Source organism: Notothenia rossii (genome assembly GCF_949606895.1).
Source record: "Notothenia rossii genome assembly, chromosome: 5".
NCBI lineage: Eukaryota > Metazoa > Chordata > Actinopteri > Perciformes > Nototheniidae > Notothenia > Notothenia rossii.
Window position 1 is genome coordinate 27,685,865 of NC_136903.1, and position 19,841 is coordinate 27,705,705.

Sequence of the window (19,841 nt, forward strand, 5' to 3'; positions counted from 1 at the left end):
AATGAGGACCCCATTTTATATGTATGTTTTTTGCACAGCACCATCTCGTTCCATTATATTGGAGAAAAGGCAGACAACTCTACGCACGATATCTCCAACAATGGGCAACTCACAACAATATTAATTGATAAAAAAAAGCACTTAAGCGGAAAACAATTGTTTGGGGTGAACTGTACCTTAAAATTAAAAAGGCTTCATGTGAAGCTTTGCCGACCTCTAGTGGGGGTTGGTTCTGTGCTGTAGTTCTTTAAGGAAACCTCTATAGGAATTCATACTGGTCATATCAAGTGATGGAATGTTGCTCTGATCATTTTCACTCATGTGACACAGAAGTGAGAGGAGGGAGAGGGGGACCGTCATGCTGAATCGGCACACTGCACTCTCTTCCCAAGGCAACCCAACACTGCAGGCCACTGAGACCAATCCCAAGAATGCCAAACATTCGCAATACATATTCTTACAATTGTGTGGGTTACCAGCATGGCAGCATGATATAAACAGTTGCAGGTTTCAACATGATGCTATTACATCTCATCAATCTCACAGGGCTGCTGGCCTTCTTGTTTTTATCTTGAGAAAAGGGAAAGCAACTTGCTTTGATTGCTACACTCAACTCTTTTAATCTTCATAGTTCCACCACTGAACGTGGCTGTGGCAAACTTTCCTGACATGCTGAATTGATTACAGTCTGTCTGAAATAGCTTAGAGGCCACCAATAGAGGAAGGAGGAATGTAATTCCAATGAATGACGTGGATTATTAACTTCAGAGAGATTATGTGCCGGGGGATAACCCATCAACACTAAATAAAATGCTGAGAGAAATGCCACCAGAAGTGTATCATTGGGGAGAAAAAAATGTAAGTCAGTCAAAATATCAAAGTTTGTCATGAGCTTAAGAAATGGACATATCAGTTGTACATTTATTAAAAAACATAAACATTTAAACATATATAGTAAATATACAGAGCACACATTTGATTTAAAGTGTTCACATTTGACAAACCTTAACAGCTGAAGATGCAAGACCACTGAGGATGGATGTTCCAGAGGAGCCCTGATAACAATGAATATGAACATTTCTTGAGATTAATTTCCACTGGCGACAGATGCTGCTTTACGCTTGTATCTCTCTTAATAAGAGAAGTGCCAGTGTAGTTACCCTTTCACATCTTTATCTTTAGGAACAGTGCCATCTGCTGTTACAGAGGTAGAGGGGAGGGACACACGCAAAGAGTGATCCTCACTACAACTCACTGCAATGCAGTATAAAAAACACCTGCGTGTTGCTCATCTCAGCAGCAACAGCATTAATTTTTAGGACATAAAGAGCCACGTTTAGTTACTTCTCTCTGGTCCAATCAGCCCCTAAATATAAAGCTACATTTTCATTGGTTAGACTCCTTGTGATCATACATCAAAACTAATTTGCAAACAAAAAACAGATGAAACGTGGGACCGAATAGTTACTGTCCATCAAAACACCAACAAATAAAAGCAGAGATCTGTGATGTTATTTTTATAACCAACATAGTGATATTAGATCCATCTGTATGGTGCAACCATTGTAATGTTTTATTAAACATTACAATGGTTGCTATAACAGTTAGGTCTCACCTGTCTAATGGCCATTGCCAGTTCCATCTAGCTTCATCGCTTTAGTAAACTATACTGTGTATTCAAATTTACTTTTTCGCTCCGTTTATGGCAATTTCAGTTTGTATCAGAGTTAAAACGACTCAACCACCACAATGCTGGGTCCTTGTTGTGCTGCAGCTCGAACATGCGTTAAGTTACAGATTGCAGCATTAAAGGAAACTGAAATACCCACTGGCGGCTGATGTCATGATGTCATAAAACTCTGTCACCATGACCGCACCCCGGAGGCCTGAAATGATCATTGCAGCAGCTGCTTTGGTGAGCCACTGAATCCCGTCCTCTCTCAGTAACAAGCATCTACAGCATCAGAAGGTGCAAAATAACAAGGCTCAACAACTGGATAGAAATGTTCTATCTGGTTTAAAATCCCTTCTTTTAAACCACTACTGTAAGCGCTTTGATGGTACCATATTGTGTTACATTGTGCCCCGTTTGAATGAATAGGGCCAATGTGCTACTTCATCAAACCTCCACTTATTTATTCTACAGTTCCTGATATAAAAAAAAAACTTTTTGTATAATTGTTATTATAAATGATTCTCTGTTAGTTGGAATGCCTCGTGGATGCAATGTGGTCCATCTGTATCCATCTCTCAGTGCTTTGAGGTGAGGGTCAGGGTGGAGGAGACACGGAAGATCTGAGGCAGCATGTTGCTCAACTGGTAGAACATCTCCTCTGAGATACTCTGTCGACATGAGAGACACAAAGACAGGGTTAGTGAGAAACAAGGGACTGAAAATACTGAGCAGGGCATGTTAATAATACATCCAGGGTCCATGCGCGGCAATAGATGTGCAGGCACTCAATTCAACTATTTTCTTATAGCTTTTATGACATGTGGAGATACTTCAATAAAGTTTTTTTGCTAGGCTTAAGGGAACCATTGAACCGGTTTTTTCTTGATAAATTGGTTCAGGAATGAGTCTTTAAACCTGGGAATGAGTCAGCATTTGAGCATTCCCAGTTCCCAGGGTCGGCGTCATGGGGGGTCATTCGCGGGCCATGCCCCCGCAAATGAGTCACTGTGCCCCCCCAACGCAGAGCTTTTTTTAAATCATATTATAAGTGAAAACGTTTCCACTAAAAGTTTTTTGTGTGGAATAAATCAGAAATAAACAATACAAATAAAAAACAGCCTGAGGTGTGCTCACTGCTGCTCTTTGATTGGTGTGTTGCTTGACCAATGACCCACGACGAAAGCCCAGTGGCTTTCTGCTATGTCCATATGTTTCTGTTTTGGTGGTCGTGCCACAACCATGCATGTCTGCACAAGTCATAGGTGCACTATAAAATAGCACTACACCCCTGCAATGTGTGTGAAAGACAATAGACTTTACAGCATGTTTTGAAATTGAAGTTGCGTTGGTGTTTGTGTGTTGGTTGTTGAAGGCAGTGTGATTTCCCCCCCCCCCCATTCGATTTCTTCTAGAGCTGACCCTGCCAGTTCCCTCGTCTTGAAGTCTGAGGTTTTTGAACATGTTTTTGGTTAGAGGCCTTAAATTAGGTCTGTGGTTAACACACTCTTAATAAACTTTTATGTTTTGTTCTACAACGTTAATATACGTCAGTGAATACCAAAGTCGTAAGTGTATGACAATTGTAGGGGACTTTAAAAAAGGCGGTTGCTAACAAGTGGCTAAATGAGAGGCATTTAGCTTAGCTGGGATGACATGAAGCCCTGGGACCGTTATAAAGTTAATTTGTGGCCTAATGTTTGCTTTACTTACAGCGAGTGATTTACACTTCAAAAATTATGAAAGCGGTGTTAATATGTGGAGAACATTCTGCATGAAAAACATGTAATTATCAAAATCGTTTGTTAACCACAGATCAATATATTTATCGGCATTATTCCATAATCCAATGGTAAAATCCCATTGCTTTTTGTCATGGAACCAGTGCGATGCTAACTTCCAAGTCAGCCTACAATAACTATTCTGCCCATGACAACAGCAATACATCTGGACTGTTTGTGTACAGTCAAGTGTTAACAGCCCCTTTAGTTCAGTGCCCTTCAGTTCAACATCAGAGGATCTTTTTCCCCCCTGAGGGAACAGTAGTCAATACGGCAAAATTATGCAAGCTCGGGCAGCTGTGATTTAAAAGGGGGGAACATGATTTGTCCCTAAGCATCGCCACCTGTCAAATAAGAATGTTAAGTATTAATCTGTAAGCATTCACGCATCATTCACCCACATCCACACAGAGAACAGGGCGTATATTTAGCCGGCGCGTCTCTTTAAAGTGCAGAAAACAATGTTGTTTCAGAGGTTCTATTTTGAAAGTTGTCTGAGCATGTAGCTGAAGCCAGTCAGGGTCCTTTGATGCCGCTGGTTTTATCCTCTTAACCTGCCAACATGAGATTGTGCTTTAAGCTGTGCTGCCTTCCCGACAAACCACAAAAGCTATAGGCATACACATCAAGATAAGCTAAAAAAAACAACAGCTTAGTTTCATCCAGCTCTGTGTCACAACTACCAGTACTTAAAACAAATATGACAGAAAACCTAGCTTCAAAGCTGATGCTGTATGTTCATACATTTACTTTTACATAAAGTTAGAGCTGGATATTCAAGGCAGTCCCAGATTACGCCTCAGTGTTGGGAAGCTACACGTTAATACCATTTCTTATCACACAATTATAGGGATAAGTTTCCAAGCTTTCTTTTATGGCAGTAGTGTAAACATTGGTCAAGAGAACCTAAAGCTCCATAATCTCTGATTAATGGCGTGCTTTTCAAACAGTCTCTCTTCTCTGCCTGCATTCAAAGCTAGGTACTGCAAGCCCAGGTGTGCCTTTTGTGATGATGTGTACATGCGAGGCCTTACTGTAAGTATACACTTCTGTTGAATTAACAGAGATCTGCTGGCAAAGCAATACTTGAAGCATGAGTGTGTGTCGAGTAAGCTAAGAGTTGAGGGACCAAAATGACATGTATAAGGCTCTGCTCTTACCTTTGGCACTAGAAACTGGACGGTGCGTGATATTCCTCCATCCCATGAGGCCATTTCCATCATGAAGCCTGCAAATAAAATCAGATTCAAGTTCATTCACATATATCTATCTGCAATGTTCAGTGTATTCTACTGCTGGGTTATGCTACAACCTCACAATAACAATACGAAACATTCAACACGATACAAGTTTATTTTAAATAATGACTATGTCCTACGAATAATTTACTACAAAAACTCTGTCTCCCTGGTGCATAGAGTTTTTCATCCATTCTGTTAGTCTAAATGAGACTACTTGTTTTAAATATTAACATGCACTCTGTGAAATGTTGATTAGTATATTTGCTGCAACCTTTTGGCTTATTGTGCAATGCATCATAGGTTTTTTAGTTTTTTTTCCAAAAGGCCAGACACTTTATACAGCACTCATATATATATATATATTTATTTTTATTTATTTAACCAGATAAAAGCATTGAGATAGAATCTCATTTGCAATGCTGACCTGGCCAAGAAGGCAGCAACGTTACACATAACACATAACACAAACATATAAAATACAGAGAACATAACTAAGAAAACAAAAGACAAAAAGCAGTCACTACATTGTGCACATTAGGACAGTAAGAAAGGTACACTAGTTATTACTGCAAGAGCAGCTGGTGGTAAGGACTTCAGACAACTTAAATTTAAAACATGCTATTGAGACAAGTGCCATCAGTTTGAGGTGTGATTGAATGTCATTCCAAGACCAAGGACCATAATAAAAAAATACTCCTTTTCCCAGCCTCAGTCGGCACAGCAGGTACCTGGAACCGTATCCAGGCACTGGATCTGAGGTTGTAAGAGTCACAAACTGGAGCAAATCTGGCACATATGTACAGTGGAAGCTTACCTAAAATGGCTTTATACATTAATAAAAAAACAATGCTGCATCCTACGCATATATAAGTGAGGACGATCCAGTTAGGCTTTACAGTTTGCAATGATGAGTCCTATAGGGTGCATTTGATATATAACGCAATGTAGCATGGTAGAGATATATATGCTCGTCTGCAAAAAACATTGTGGATAATGCAGCACTGCATTTTTTTAAGCACAGCCATAGTTTATTAAGGTGTTATTTCGTTTTTGTAATTATACTCTTTTGTATATCTACCATCCCTCAAGCTGCATCGTCAAGGAGCAACTTTCTCAGTGTTGAGCGATCAATTTTGTATGAATAGTTTACATGCACGGCTAAAATATTTTGCAACTGGCTGTGTGTTGTTTTTTAAATAACAGCTGCCCTAAACTTAAATTGCATATATATATTTTTCATTAAAATATATTGCCTTACTTACAGTATAGCAAAAATATTGCACTATAATGAATTGACATCACTGTATCATGATGCATATCATATTGCACGATTCTTGCAAAATGCACAGCCCTAATAACAACATGTTTAGTTCATCAGCTTTGCATTATGGGAAATGAAAAACACTGTCAGTGAACACTGGTACATTTCCCCAAAGAAGAACAAAAGTATCCTTTGCTCTTTTAACTTTGAGGGAATGAAAACAAGACCTAATGTTTTAAAGAACAGTAAAAGGCTTCACAGATCTCTGCTATCAAATGTCAGCTTGGAATTCAAAAGAAATCTTCAGTAAAAATAACTTACCTTTGACACATTTGAAAACCAGCTCTGCTCTCTTAAGACACCACGGTATGGTCATCTCCTGCAGGGGTAGGGAAATACAAAGTAGAAAAATAAATAATGCTCAAAATAATAAAAGGCAGAGGAATGTATGTTGGTTACATTGGAGTTGAATATGTTAACTGTTCAAATTGTGTTGCATGATTGACCCAACTAGACAGATTCCAACGCATGTGTGCAATAGTGTATATATGACATATGAACTGGGTCAAAAGTCTCCTGTAATGTGACTGTATTTAAACTCAACATGTTTAAAGAGCAGGCATGTTTTCTGCACGCCTGTTTCCAGTCTGCTGCACACAGTGACCTCAGCAGGAAGTAATCTCTGCACAACCTCTGATCACAGCGTCAGAAATTAGAATCACAACACATTATTTATCTGGGGGAAATGGGTTTAGTGACAGTCACTGACAATATTTTATTTGTTTATATATATAAATAAATACAAATATTTATATAAACATTTACTTCAAAATAAGAGTGTGCAACAAAGGGATACAATAATATAAAATTAAGAAGTTATGGTAAAATGCCCCACATAATGTCCAAATAAAACCCCCAAAGATATATGACATGTTCATTCGAATATGAATTGTATGTGTTAGTAGGCTGAATCAGTTCAAATGTTTCTGCCACTCACATGCCTTTCTCCCACTTTCGAGTGTTTTGCACCCATTCTGAGTCGACAAACTGGGCGATGGCAGGGTGTCATCGAGGCCCAGGCTAAGACCTGTGTTTACTGTGTTACCCACAAACTATTTGCCCTTAAGATAAACTGAGCAATGGATCCTAACAATAGGATAGTATAGAGTCAAGTTTCATGAATCAATTTCAAGGCATTATTTTCACGTGCAGAATAACTACAGTGTCGTTTTGGCATTTCAATTTCTCTTTTAACAATGCAACATAAATGTATGCAAGACTTTAAACAATAAAAATAGTGCAAGGAGAAACAGAAAGATATATAAAACAGTGCTGGAGGCTGTTGCAAGTGACCAATGTGCAAATAAAAGACATAAGTTAACTATATACATTGAGAAGACAATACAAAGTGTTTCCCACAGAATTTGATTCTATTTGTGGGCACCCCCCCCTCCCGGCAAGAAAAACCAAAGGCCCCTTAACCTATTCGGTTGGCCCACGCATCCACCCCCCTCAAATAAGAAAAGGATCTGTGGGGTTTATTCTCCCAAAAATAGAATTTACAATTCGGGCATTTAGCAGACACCTCTTTCCAAAGGGACTTACAATGACCAATGACCAATGAGCAATTACAGGGACATTCTCCCTGGGCTAAGTGCCTTACTCGAGGGCACACTAGTGGTGGTGTTCCAGGCGGGATTTGAACTCGCAACCATCAGCTGATCATCAGCCCACCTCACTATCCATTAGACTACCATATCAGATCCATTAGACCACCATATCAGATCAATTTGTGGCGGGCGATATTTATTTGTGGCGGCCCGCCACAAATAAATCAATGAATCGGAAACACTGCTGCTTATTGTAATAATAAAACAGTCTGTTTCTTATTAGTACTGAGGTAGGAACAAGTGCTGTTGCACTCCTCCACAAGGAAAACGTAAGGCTGTCTCTGTCTTTGCCAAGCAATTTAGGCAATTGTTTTCAACCAGACAAATTAACATAACAAATATTTTACCTGTCACTGTTTGGAAACTTAAACTTTTATCTGGTTGGTATAATATTCAATTTCCTCTCTACAAACTTTTAATCATGTATTTCAGCATAATTACGCAATTCTCCGTTACTTTTTCCATAAAATCTCTGGGGAAACAGAAACACATGTAAACATAAGACTAAGAGGCACAGCTCTGTTCTTTAAATAGGCGTGTCCAAACAGGCACACATCTGCACTAAATGGCAAACAAGACTAAAGAGAAGATGACACAGGAGAAAGTGTGGAAAAAGTGGAACCAGAAGTTATTAATTAAAGCTCATCTGGTTCCTGAGGCTTCAAAGGTTAGAAGTCTTTGGATATTCAAACAAAGACTCTTGGACATGAGAAGATCCATGAGCGCGCCACAGACAGTCTTAATGAGAATTTGTACTCTCATGTTCCGAATAACCCAGCTTCCCCCAAATGTCTTTTTGGTATCTATCTACGCCGGGATCCTGAGTCGTGGCTGATCCTATTGCTGCGGTCCTGAGTCCTGGATCGCGAGCCCTGGATCCTGAGTTGTGGCTGTGCCTGTTGCTGTGGTCCTGGATCCTGAGTCCTGGATCCTGAGTCCTGCATCCTGAGTCCTGGATCCTGAGTTGTGGCTGTGCCTGTTGCTGTGGTCCTGGATCCTGAGCCCTGGATCCTGAGTCCTGCATCCTGAGTCCTGCATCCTGAGTCCTGCATCCGGAGTCCCGAATCCTGAGTATCCTGAGTCCCGCATCCTGAGTCTGAATCCCGCATCCTGAGTCCCGCATCCTGAGTCCCGGATCCTGTGTCCCGGATCCTGAGTCCTGGATTTCGAGTCGTGGCTGAACCTGTCTCTGCGGTCCTGCCTGACTCTCATCATTCTACTTCTCTGATGCCTCCCACAGGATTGTTGACTTCCTCGTGGATTCATCTTCTTATTATAGACACATGCATTTCCAAACATTTGTTCTACCTATGTTGCAAATATATTATCTCTTTGATTTACACGCGGCATCTATTGCACGTCTGTCCATCCTGGGAGAGGGATCCCTCCTCTGTTGCTCTCCCTGAGGTTTCTCCCATGTTCCCCTTTAAACTGTGGGTTTTCTCTGGAAGTTTTTCCTTGTACGATGTGAGGGTCCGAGGACAGAGGGTGTTGTATTGTCATACTGATATTCCGTACAAACTGTGAAGTCCACTGAGACAAATGTAACATTTGTGATATTGGGCAATATAAATAAACATTGATTGATTGATTGATTGATTGATTGATTGAATGTACCTTCCCTCTAAAGAAATGATCAGATTATGATGTATAAATGTTTCTAAAATGTCTAATTCCATCAAATTCCAGCAGATTTTCTTTTCCGTTCCAATTTACATATACTATAAGAGAGAAATAATCCTTATTGTGTATTTACCAAATGTCTTTTTGATTTGGACTCAGGTCATAACTGTTTAACCTGGTTTCAAACCTGGTAAATGTGAAGTTCAAGGCCTAGGATACCGCGAGCGCACTAGGATGAAGAGGAAGAAAAGAGGACTTTGTCAAGAGCCACGAAAATGTGTGTAACTAGTAATCTTCCCATCCACAAATAATTACCACTGCTTATGTTAAACATAGAGGTACAAGACCAAAGCACATAGAAAATCCCACAAACTCTCCCCCTGCCTGAAACGCCATGCAGTATGAGAAAAATACTGAACACTAAAGCATGAAAACATGTCACAGCAGAGGTACAAAGTGAATATGATCCTAAACATGAGTATAATAGGACTCTTTCAAGTATTGTATTCAATTTGGGCTTAATTATTCCCTTGAGGTATCTTATTACTACAATATTATAATCCCTAAGAAATGTGCTTTGACGCTGCTAGAGAAAGAATGAGTGTTGGATCACGTTTCACGGTGCTCTCAGCTGCTCTCACCTCTGACATGTCGTGGACCAGCAGCAGAGGGACGGTAACCGTGGTGACGTCGTGTGTGCAGCAGACCTTCAGGATGTTCCTCAGCCCCATGATGGCCGGGTCTCGCGCCGTGATGTTTCCTGAACGCACATTATCGTCCACACACAGGTGGAAGACAGCATGAACCTCGGACAGGTTGGAGTGCCGCGAGATGTAAAACTCACCTTGAGGAAGGAAGAGTGTAAAATATTACATTATACAAAACTACTGTGGTCAGAAAATAATATTGCTAAATAATGTGGGATTAATGTATGAGAGATTCTTTGCTCTGTTAGTCCAAAAAAGAGTCAGTTTACATATTGATGGGTATTGATTACCTGGTAAGATGTTGGATGGATTTCTTTCAACATTTTTGTTCTTATCGTCACCTCCATTCCTTGGTATCTCTGTAAGGATAAACATTGAAAATACAACAAAAGTAAGCATTTCAAATGGTGAAATTGATCAAATAAATAAATGTGCATAAATGTCTTCTCTGTGTCCAAGCTTTTGATTGTTTAGAGCAGTGTTTCTCAAACTTTTTCATACCAAGGACCACTTAACCAATAAAAAAAACACTCGCGGACCACCTAACTCCACAAATATCCAAAAACACATCGTTTTTTACAAATCGCTTGAAAATGGTACAAACAAGTGGCAACATGTGTGATGAAGGTGTTTGTCTGGGCCATATCATGCAATCGAAAGTGAAACTTAAGCTCGCTCCATTGCGGAGATATTCCCGCGAGAGTGTGGAAAACTTTAATTAATTAATTAATTTCAAATTTGAAATGTTACCAATATACTCACGGACCACTAGGGGGCGCTCACGGACCACCAGTGGTCCGCGGACCACACTTTGAGAAGCACTGGTTTCGAGAAATGTAAATCAAGAAACAGTTTTGAGGACTTCTGTCTTGCCTTTCGCTTTCTTATCATCTTTGAATGTTTGGTCTACATTATACTGTAGCTGTACCGGAGCAGCCCAGTCTCACCTGGCTGTTCTTTCTGCTTGCTGCTCCGCTGGGCTCGGGCGTAGAGCAGCACCTGCTGCACCTCGTCCAGCTGTGCCTCCAGGAAGGGAAAGTGGAAGTCTGTACACTCCTTCGCCACAGTTGCAAATTCTGACAAAAAGACAGGGATGAAAAGATGCATCAAATAACAGTTATAAAGCCAGGGCTCTTCTTTGTTACCATGTCTCCAAGGGTGCTCCGATTAAATGGCTGATATTAATTCTGAGTAGTTTGATCATTGTTCTATATAAAGGCTAATCAGAAGAGCCAATGAGGTGACACATCAATTAAAAGAATGCCAATTCTCATTTGACTTCAAAACGTCACCAACAATTTCTCTGAATATAAAGTATGTCCCCCTGACCTCTCTTGATGCCGCTGTAGGAGTTGACCCTGTTGTCCACCAGCAGCACCAGCCCACAGAGGGAGGAGGAGTAGAGCGACAGGGCCGTCTGCAGACGCCTCAGCTTTGCCCCCCCGCTGCTGTGCTGACGGTGTTTACAGAAGTCCAGCACGTCGGCCCGGACCAGCCGCAGGTTGTGCATCGTCTTCAGCTGGGCCCCTGAACACAACATATATATATATATAGATAATGAATACACATGGATACATTTAGCACAACACTACTGTAGTTCAAAACAAGTATGCTTCTCATGAATAACGACATGTCTAAGTGATTTATGCATGTGGTAACCGACATTTCAAATGGCACAAAACAGTGTAAAAACACTATGCTAGAAGTGCACCTAGGTGTATGGTGAAGCTCTCCTCCAGCTGAGGCTGCTCCTCAAACATCCGGGCCCCGGGGTCTGCAACCTCCAGTAGCTGGCTGGGCTGCACCTTGATCTCCTCCCTGGGAAACAATAGTGCAAACAAGACATTTATCAAAAACAGCGTGTTATATAGGGTCAGGGAAGAATCTGAAAGCATTTCATCCAGAAAAAAAGTGAAAAACATATTATATTTTCACATCTAGGGCTGCACCATTTGGTGAAAAAGTCCTATTGCGATTATGTTGACAATAAACTGATGGTATCATTGGTTCACAAAGATTACTGATCATTTAGAAAAGTGTATTGCATTGAAAGCCATATCAACCAACTTAAAGCATCAGATCAAATACAAAAATGTAAACACGGTTTTATAATTGACTTAATATTTCCATTAATAAATACAACAAAAAAATTTTTTTATTTCAAAATGAAAGCATTTCTTCTAACTCTTTAGGTTTAATCAACACTTAAACAATAAATATCAACACTGTTTTCTTAATGTTTGGTGCATTCCTTTGGATAACGCAGTGTAGCATTTTAGTTTCTTTGTTTACATTTGTAACCCTATATACTAGTTGGATTTTCTCAAAATAATGTAGTACACACTTTAATGACAAGCATTTTTCGGGATTTAGCATTTAACTTACAAAACATTTTGAATATCAAAGGAATCACCAAAATCCATTCTGATTTCCTTCATGCTTTAAGCTTTGGGAATGCATATTTAAAAAGTGTTGACGTCAAAGTATTAGGTTCCACCCTCGCATAATAACACAATGATATTCATCATTAGAACAAAAACAATGCATACTCAGCACTTTGCCTGCTCTTAGCCTACAGGTTCCGGTGGTGTTTGTGATTTGAAGGAAAATCCAATATATGCAGAGGAGAGTATGACCAGCACTCTGCAGGACCACATCACTGATAACCACTATTAAGATTTCTCCCCAACTCTTATCCCAAAGTCAGTCCAAATGGGGCTGCAGAGCTGAGTGTCAATCAAACTAAGAGGAGTTTTTGACCTCACTTTAATTTCTATGTAAATGAGCTGTGTACTTCAAAGCAGACACGCTGTGTGTTGGGTTAGTTCTGCTGCAGAAGTGTGAGTTATAGGGGTGTTGATTCTTAAAAACAATAGTTGAATTATTGATTTACATGTAAAGATTAACTCAGTCTACATGTTACTTTACAGCCTGAAAAAGTACATTTTTTCAGAGGTTATGATTGTGTATTCTTTATACTATAACAGTTTTGTTAAACAACATTGTAATGCTTAAAGTGTAGCAATATATTGAACGTTTTTTTAAAGCATTTGATTTGGTCCGTTTCATACAGTTTAACAGGCCCTTGTCGTCACTTAAATCCCTCTTTAATGTCACTAATTCTCCTGAGCTAGCTAATCATTGCGTTTACATCTCGCTCTGTTAAAAGCACAAGCCTTCATGAGTAGATGTACGCTGCGTTCTGTGCAGTGATACAGTGCAAAGAAAGTAGTTCCTACATAAAGCTGCTGACAACAACCTCTGTGGAATATCCTGAGTAACTGTGTTATGATTTCTGGAAAGAGACATTGCTGTTTAAGTTTTTTATTGTGTTTTTGGCACCACCAGAAAAAAGCCCCATCCATTATAAGGGAGAGAAGGAAGAAATCTTTACAACATATATATCAACAATGGCCAACTCACACAAAGAATGTAGATTGACAAAAAGCACTACAGGTAAGTGGAAAATGTGCATTTTGAGGCGAACTGTCCCTTTAAGCTGAACTTCAACCCCACACTTAGTGCCGTTAGGTGCGTGCATTTCAACAATGGTACTTCAAACATTGTATTCATTCATTCATTCTTCTATGCACAGTAGCTTTTAACTAACCAAAGGAAGGCACAAAGCACCTGACTCAAGAGTAATTATGTTGGATAAACACCAGGGGGGTATACTACGAAGCAGGATTTTCGTTTAGCATGATAACTTCTGGGATTTCCGGTACTACGAAGCTGGTTCACTTTTTAGCGGGCTAGATCTCCATGGTGACTTATCCTGGAACCTAGTCTGTGCTCCGAAGCAGGATATGTTCCAGGATAAGAGATCAACTCAGCGAAAGCACCACGCCTGCTGACCAATCAAAGCTCAGTCTGCGGAGGAAATACAGTTTAAACTGCCTTTGCAGGAAAGACGGCCGGCCAAAATCACCGACTGTGTGAACTTGAAAATGAATAGAATATCACCTCCCATCTTCAGAACAATCGGACTATTAACTATTATTATACTATTATGTTAAGAAAGCTTAATTAAATATCTGCCACAACACAAGTAACCAGATCAAAGTAACATTACGTAGCCTACAGTCCGCAGCACTGTGAGTGCAGACGTCGATATGTCCCATTATCATTCATATCACATCATATCACATGCATCATAATGTATCATATATTTCCTTATCTGAGTCAGCCGAGCCGTATCTGGCCGTGCAAGTTGACGAAACACTCGAGTCAAATGTAATTAAAGTCAGATCCACTCGTGTCTTAGACGGGGCAGTGATATCATAAACCTGTTAATGTACGCATTCAAACACTTTTTCTTTTACCAGCTGTATTCACCTTGCAGGTGCAGCTATGTGGCTTTTATCCTGGATAAAGTGTTTAAGTCATGGATGTTTAAAGTTTAACTTCTTCATATTTGACTAATATTATAGTTGACTTTTCATTCAGGAAGTGTGACGCTGTGCTGTCAGTATGCTTCTCCATGTTTGTGATTGGTCGAATGCTCCAGATACCACCCCTCTTATGTGAACGTGCACCTAACTAGATAGGACACGGCTGGCTTGAGCGAACGAGGTGATAGCCAGCGTTGTAGGACAGTTTAGCGAGAGCAGCTTTGTTTTGGATTAAGTCAACCGGATAACTCAAAACATATCCAGGATAGGTTGAACTAGATTCGTAGTATACCCTCCTGCTTTCCCCCGAGATTTAATAGAGCAAAGCAAATAACTGACTCTGTTAAGCTGCAGGTGGGTGTAAAGTAGATGTGCATACACATGATCCTGTTAAAAGACTGTTTGTGTGAGTGTGAACACAAACACTCATAACTCACGTGATCTGGCTGCTGTTGGACTTCTGCAGATCCTGGTGCAGACTGATGACCCACTGCTGGTACTCGTGCTTCTGAATGCCTGTCACCTGCTTCAGCTCACTGGCCCACTTGTTCTCCAAGACCTGTTTAAAGATGTCAAACACTGAGGAACTTCATATTTTGACTAAACAGGCCCGGGTGAATTGGGAAATAGACAAATGTCTTCGGAGAAATTAGAAACGTGTCGTGAGATCGAGGTGCACCTGCTTTTTTACCTGTTGTGCATCAAAATGTTGGGAGGCCACTGCATTTACATCATGGTCACTCAATGTATTCCCCAGCTCGTGCATCACTTTGTCCATCTCAGATGCTTGCCTGACAGACACAACAATTATCACAGATTTCAACAGAATAATAAAGAATTCAGCATCAAAATCCTCATTTACAGTGCCTTACAATATTTATTATATATTTACCCCCTTTGCTATGACGCCTCTTAACTAAATCTGGTGCTACGAACTCTATCCAGAGTTCACATAGTTAAATGATAGTTCCCTAATACCAACCTCTCTTGGAGCTTCTTTAGCTCCATGTCTCTCTCACTGATGAGCTCGGAGATGCTAACAAAGTAGTTGTGCTCCAGGTTGAGGAGGGTATCTGAGGCAGGGGAGTGGATCAGCTCGTGGTAAACATCGGCAAAGTCCTCGTCCCAGCTGGGCTCCTCGGGACGAGCGTGTTCCAGCGTAGTCTGGAAGCGTCATAAAAGAAATAAACAAAATGGTCAAACAGAAAAATCAACTGAAATAATTCAATAAAAACTGAATTGAATTAAAACTGTTATTTTGGGTAATGATCTGCTGCACCAAAGTGGCTAGCAATATTTTCATTTTTTCCAGAATAAAGTGCAAAAAACGACATCCTATGTGACCACAGGAAGATATAAACGAAGGGCAACACATGCTATATGTTCAGCTCTGGTCAATAAACAACCCACCCATAATTAGTAATGCAGATCAGTATTAGAATGTGAAACCTTCTATTAATACAGGCTCAGGAATCCTCAGGCCACAAGCACGGCGGACACTGGAAAGCTTCCATGTGTATTTCTGTGTGACTGCAGTGAAATGCAAATGCATAGTCAGGCCTTAAATTAATGTCTGAGTGCAGTGGAGCGGGGGAGATTTCACAACACGTGCTGAGGCAGCCTTGTCTTTTTTTAAATGCCCGGTCAAGTGACAGCAGAGTTCAGACTCCTGAACTTTGAAGGATCAACACAGAAAACCGTATTGCCCTTTCTAAAATAAGAAATAAGAGACGTTCACTCTCAGTGTTTGCGTAGGTGAGAAAATAATACTTAATATTAATTAGAAATCCACTTTTGAGTGTCACTAGAGTATTTTGTATTGATCCTTATTTGAAAGTGTTGACCCTACTCTTAAATGATGTGTAAGACGCCACCACATAATGGATCTCTGGGAAGAACTCATGAATAATTCATTTGCAGATGCACTGTACCACTTCATTTAAATTGCATTATTGATGCGTCCCCAAAGCAGGAGCATTCGAGGACACTTCCTAAACATCTCTGCAATACTACAGAAACGTAGAGTAGTGGATATTCGAGCAGGGTAAGTCCAGCAGCGTCTGAGATTACCACCAACCAAGAATAAAACATGCTGTCCACATTATTAATAGACATGCATGTATTTCATATAAATATCTTCCTTGAATTTTTTAAGCGTTTTCTGTCATCACAAACTGAAATGATCGTCCAGGAGAGGAAATATAGAGAGGTTAGGATAACACGTAGAGTTATTTAAGATCTTAATATCCATGTTATATTATCTTTTTGAAATAGACTGTTATTTTAGCTGAATATTTGAATGTAAGATGTAGAGGTTGTTGTTGAGTCACAGAGGCTCTGTGAGGGTGATCCATCTCATTAGTTGTGTTTATGGCCTTCTTCTCAAATCGAATATTATTTTACTAATACAATTCAATATGTGTAGTCTACAACAGCCATAACATGGTGTAAAGCCAGAGTCAATAAACAAAACTAAATAAAAAACTGATTTTCATCTTTAACAACAGGCAACATTTTCAGTCGCAAATGTAAAATAAATCCCAAAAGTGATCAAAACAGTGAATTTGTCAATAGCTGCCCATAATTATACTGTACATACATTCATACTGATACAACCCAGTTTGCTTATGGTTAAGAAACTGATGTGTATTTGTTTTGATGCAAACCTCCACATAAGACCTGGTCCATGCGTTGGTCAGCTGGTTTATATCCACGTCTCCTGTTGTGAGTCTCTGCAGCGCCAGCTCTGCCTCTCTGTCATAATCCAGGATGGTCTCCTTCTCAACGAAGCTGGAAAGGGAGCTTTTTAGATCTGCAGAAAGAGATGCATACAAATAATGTCAAAAAATAAATAAATTATCATTGGCTATATCTATTCCATTTCAAACTAACAGCATGAATGCTGACAGTACCAACTCTTTCTCCAGTCATATTCTTTGAATACTTTCATTTCAGCAACCAAATATGATGTTACTTGTCCAACAGGGTACATTTTAGTAGACATACTTGTGGAGGCTGGGGGCTGTTTAAGAATATTTGGCAATTTAGCTGTTATATTTACAGATAAAGGATATTAAATTAAAAACATACATATGTATGATATGCAGCATTGAAATGTTGACAACAACAACTTTAAAGGAGTGTGATACATGTTGGCACCGGTGCCACCACTGGTTTTATTAATGGCAGCTAAACCAATCGGAAAAAAGTAATAAATGTGTAAAGACATTTTTTGGGATGTGTTGAAGTGCTGCATGCCAAATGATCTTTCTCACAGCCATTGGCAGTTGTGTGGTCTGTTATTTTTCGATAGCTTTATTGATTTTGTAAGTGCATTGCTGGTAACCAAGACTAGTGAAACGTTGGTGTTCTCATAATTAATTACAAGATTTTAAGTGTATTATTTTGCTTTGCATGTGGCCTATATGGACGGAATACAATTATAGATCCATTAGAAAGGGGTCTGCAAATCCCTGTTAATATCAACTGCACCTGCGATCTGGATAAAAATGAAATACAAAAGTCCTCCATCAAGTGTTCTATAACCAAGAGCGGCAATCTCACCGGTTTCTATGTAGCAGGGTATGTTATGCAGCAGCATCAGGCGTCCATGGAGGTCACTGATGATCTCTTGAACAGGAAACTGCAGAGGCACTTTGAGGACACAGTTGTGTTGCCCTGCCCTGAACTCAAACACAAACTCCTTTTCGTTAGTACTGCTGGCTTTGCCTTTGTTCTTCTTCATGGTCGCGCAGCTGTGGGTCCGGGGTGGGCATTTTGAGGAAGAAGAAGAAGAAGCAAAAAAAGAAAGAAGTTGAAAAGGGAAGGAGAAGGAAGACAATGAAAATGAATACGGTCTTTAAAATACAGGGTGTCTTTATTGCACAAAGCACAATGAGCACCGACCTGGGCTGGCCAGTTAAAACCACATATTGCCTGAAGCTAACCTTATTACCTAATGATCGTTGACATCTTCATTTATATATCTACAGTACGTGGGATAGGACTGAACAGTTTTCTTTAATTTCTTGCATGAGAATGCCCATTTTTTGAAATAATTAAATAATTAATAATTAAATGTCTGAGAGTCTAATGGTATATAAAAAGTGAAGTCTTCAAATATATGATATGGAAATAAGCAAAGGAAACCACCTGACCCCAAACAGTACACGCACCACAGTTAGACTACTTATTTATGAATAGCTTGTTTGACTCTAAGTGGCAAAAGACAAGGGTTTTAAAGTTTTTTAAATCAATATGTTTAATTCCCAATCATTGACAGCTGTTGTTGTTGTTATTGTAGCTCTATGCTAGCTAGCAGTGTAGCTAACGTTTAGGTACGAAGCTACAAAAGAAGTAGTGTGTCGTGGACATGTCAGGCTGAGCAACGCTGTTTGCTTTGTTTTGGTGAAAATGTACATCTTATATCAGGAATATTTACCTGGGCATGAATGAATATGATGTTTCCGGCTGCAGAGAAGGAGGCTCTCCTGTTTGGTTTAGTCAGCTGACAGCTGTGCTGTAACCTTAGCGGTGTGGAGGAGCACTTTCGCGACATGAGCTGCATGGGCTTAATATGTTTTTATTTATTATTTATCAGCACTGCTATGTTTGAAATTGAAAGGTTAATAACTTGGATGATTCCATTTGTTTGTTGGGGTTGTTTTCTTTCACGTACAAAGCAGATTTCTAGAGCCACGAATCTGACGACCCTGAAACTTAATTTACCCGAGCGTTTCTCCTTTGACGTGGCTGCCCCCTGCTGTACAAACATGATACAGCCAGTATCGTCTTGATCAAAGAATAAAGAGTTTCAAGGCTTTATTGTCATGTGCACATTAGCTACAGTGTAGATATGGCAATGAAAAAAGTCACAGGCTCCTCCAACAGTGCAACATAAGAGATAAGATATTACGTTTTAAAGACTGTGCAAGTATACGAAAAGTATTATTACAATCTCAAATAATAACACATAACTATGATTTATAAATGATAATTCTGAACAATATTTAATTTTTAATAATGTGTGACCTGATCAGTTTATTAGTACTGTCATTCTTTTTTACATAGCCCACTCAAGGATACGCTATTATAAAACAATACATTGATGTAATTTAAAAGCATTTAATTCCACTGAATCCATGTTTGTCACTGAGGGTTGAATTTCAAGGCTTATTTTGCTGTCCTTTAAAAAGATGGAAAAAAATGTACCATAGCATTTATTTTGTATATATAGTATACATAATACAAAATGTTAAACTAAAGAACACATACATCAACATTTTGACAATTATAAGAACTATACAAAATTACGGTGGGAAATGATGTATGCATATAGGTAACACCTGTCTATAGTTCAATGTAGTACTGTAAAAAATAACATCAATGACAATAATAACAGTAATAAAGTAAGCAGTTTGAGTGTGTAAACTTCTAATAAAATGAAGAACATGGTGAGAACAAAATAATCTGTTTCATGCACCTTACAACAAGAG

The 19,841-nt window shown here is 39.5% G+C and overlaps 1 protein-coding gene across 2 annotated transcripts; it reads right to left on the bottom strand.

The window, feature by feature from the left end:
• Nucleotides 1–901: 901 nt before the first annotated feature.
• Nucleotides 902–19,062, bottom strand: ferry3 (FERRY endosomal RAB5 effector complex subunit 3). 2 transcript variants are annotated; one of them, XM_079680300.1, is made up of 14 exons: nt 18,788–19,055; nt 17,911–18,101; nt 17,013–17,158; nt 15,329–15,510; nt 15,038–15,137; nt 14,784–14,905; nt 11,667–11,773; nt 11,285–11,482; nt 10,903–11,031; nt 10,246–10,314; nt 9,890–10,092; nt 6,277–6,334; nt 4,614–4,681; nt 902–2,343 (listed from the first exon to the last, which is right to left on the bottom strand). In XM_079680300.1, exons 1-14 carry the CDS (start codon nt 18,793–18,795, stop codon nt 2,251–2,253), a joined length of 1,674 nt encoding a protein of 557 aa, XP_079536426.1. In that variant the 5' UTR covers nt 18,796–19,055; the 3' UTR covers nt 902–2,250. The 2 variants fall into 2 exon arrangements, 1 of the variants encoding a protein (XP_079536426.1); XR_013808056.1 differs by having other exon boundaries at nt 2,263–2,343; nt 4,614–5,447; nt 18,788–19,062.
• Between the last annotated feature and the right edge of the window lie 779 nt (nt 19,063–19,841).

Bases quoted from the DNA above. Each gene is read 5' to 3' on its own strand.
- ferry3 (XM_079680300.1), bottom strand. The intron at 11,774-14,783 runs GTGAGTTATGAG...ATTGTTTCCCAG, and splicing joins TCCAACAGCAGCCAGATCAC to GGAGGAGATCAAGGTGCAGC. The intron at 4,682-6,276 runs GTAAGTTATTTT...TTTTATTTGCAG, and splicing joins GGTTTTCAAATGTGTCAAAG to GCTTCATGATGGAAATGGCC.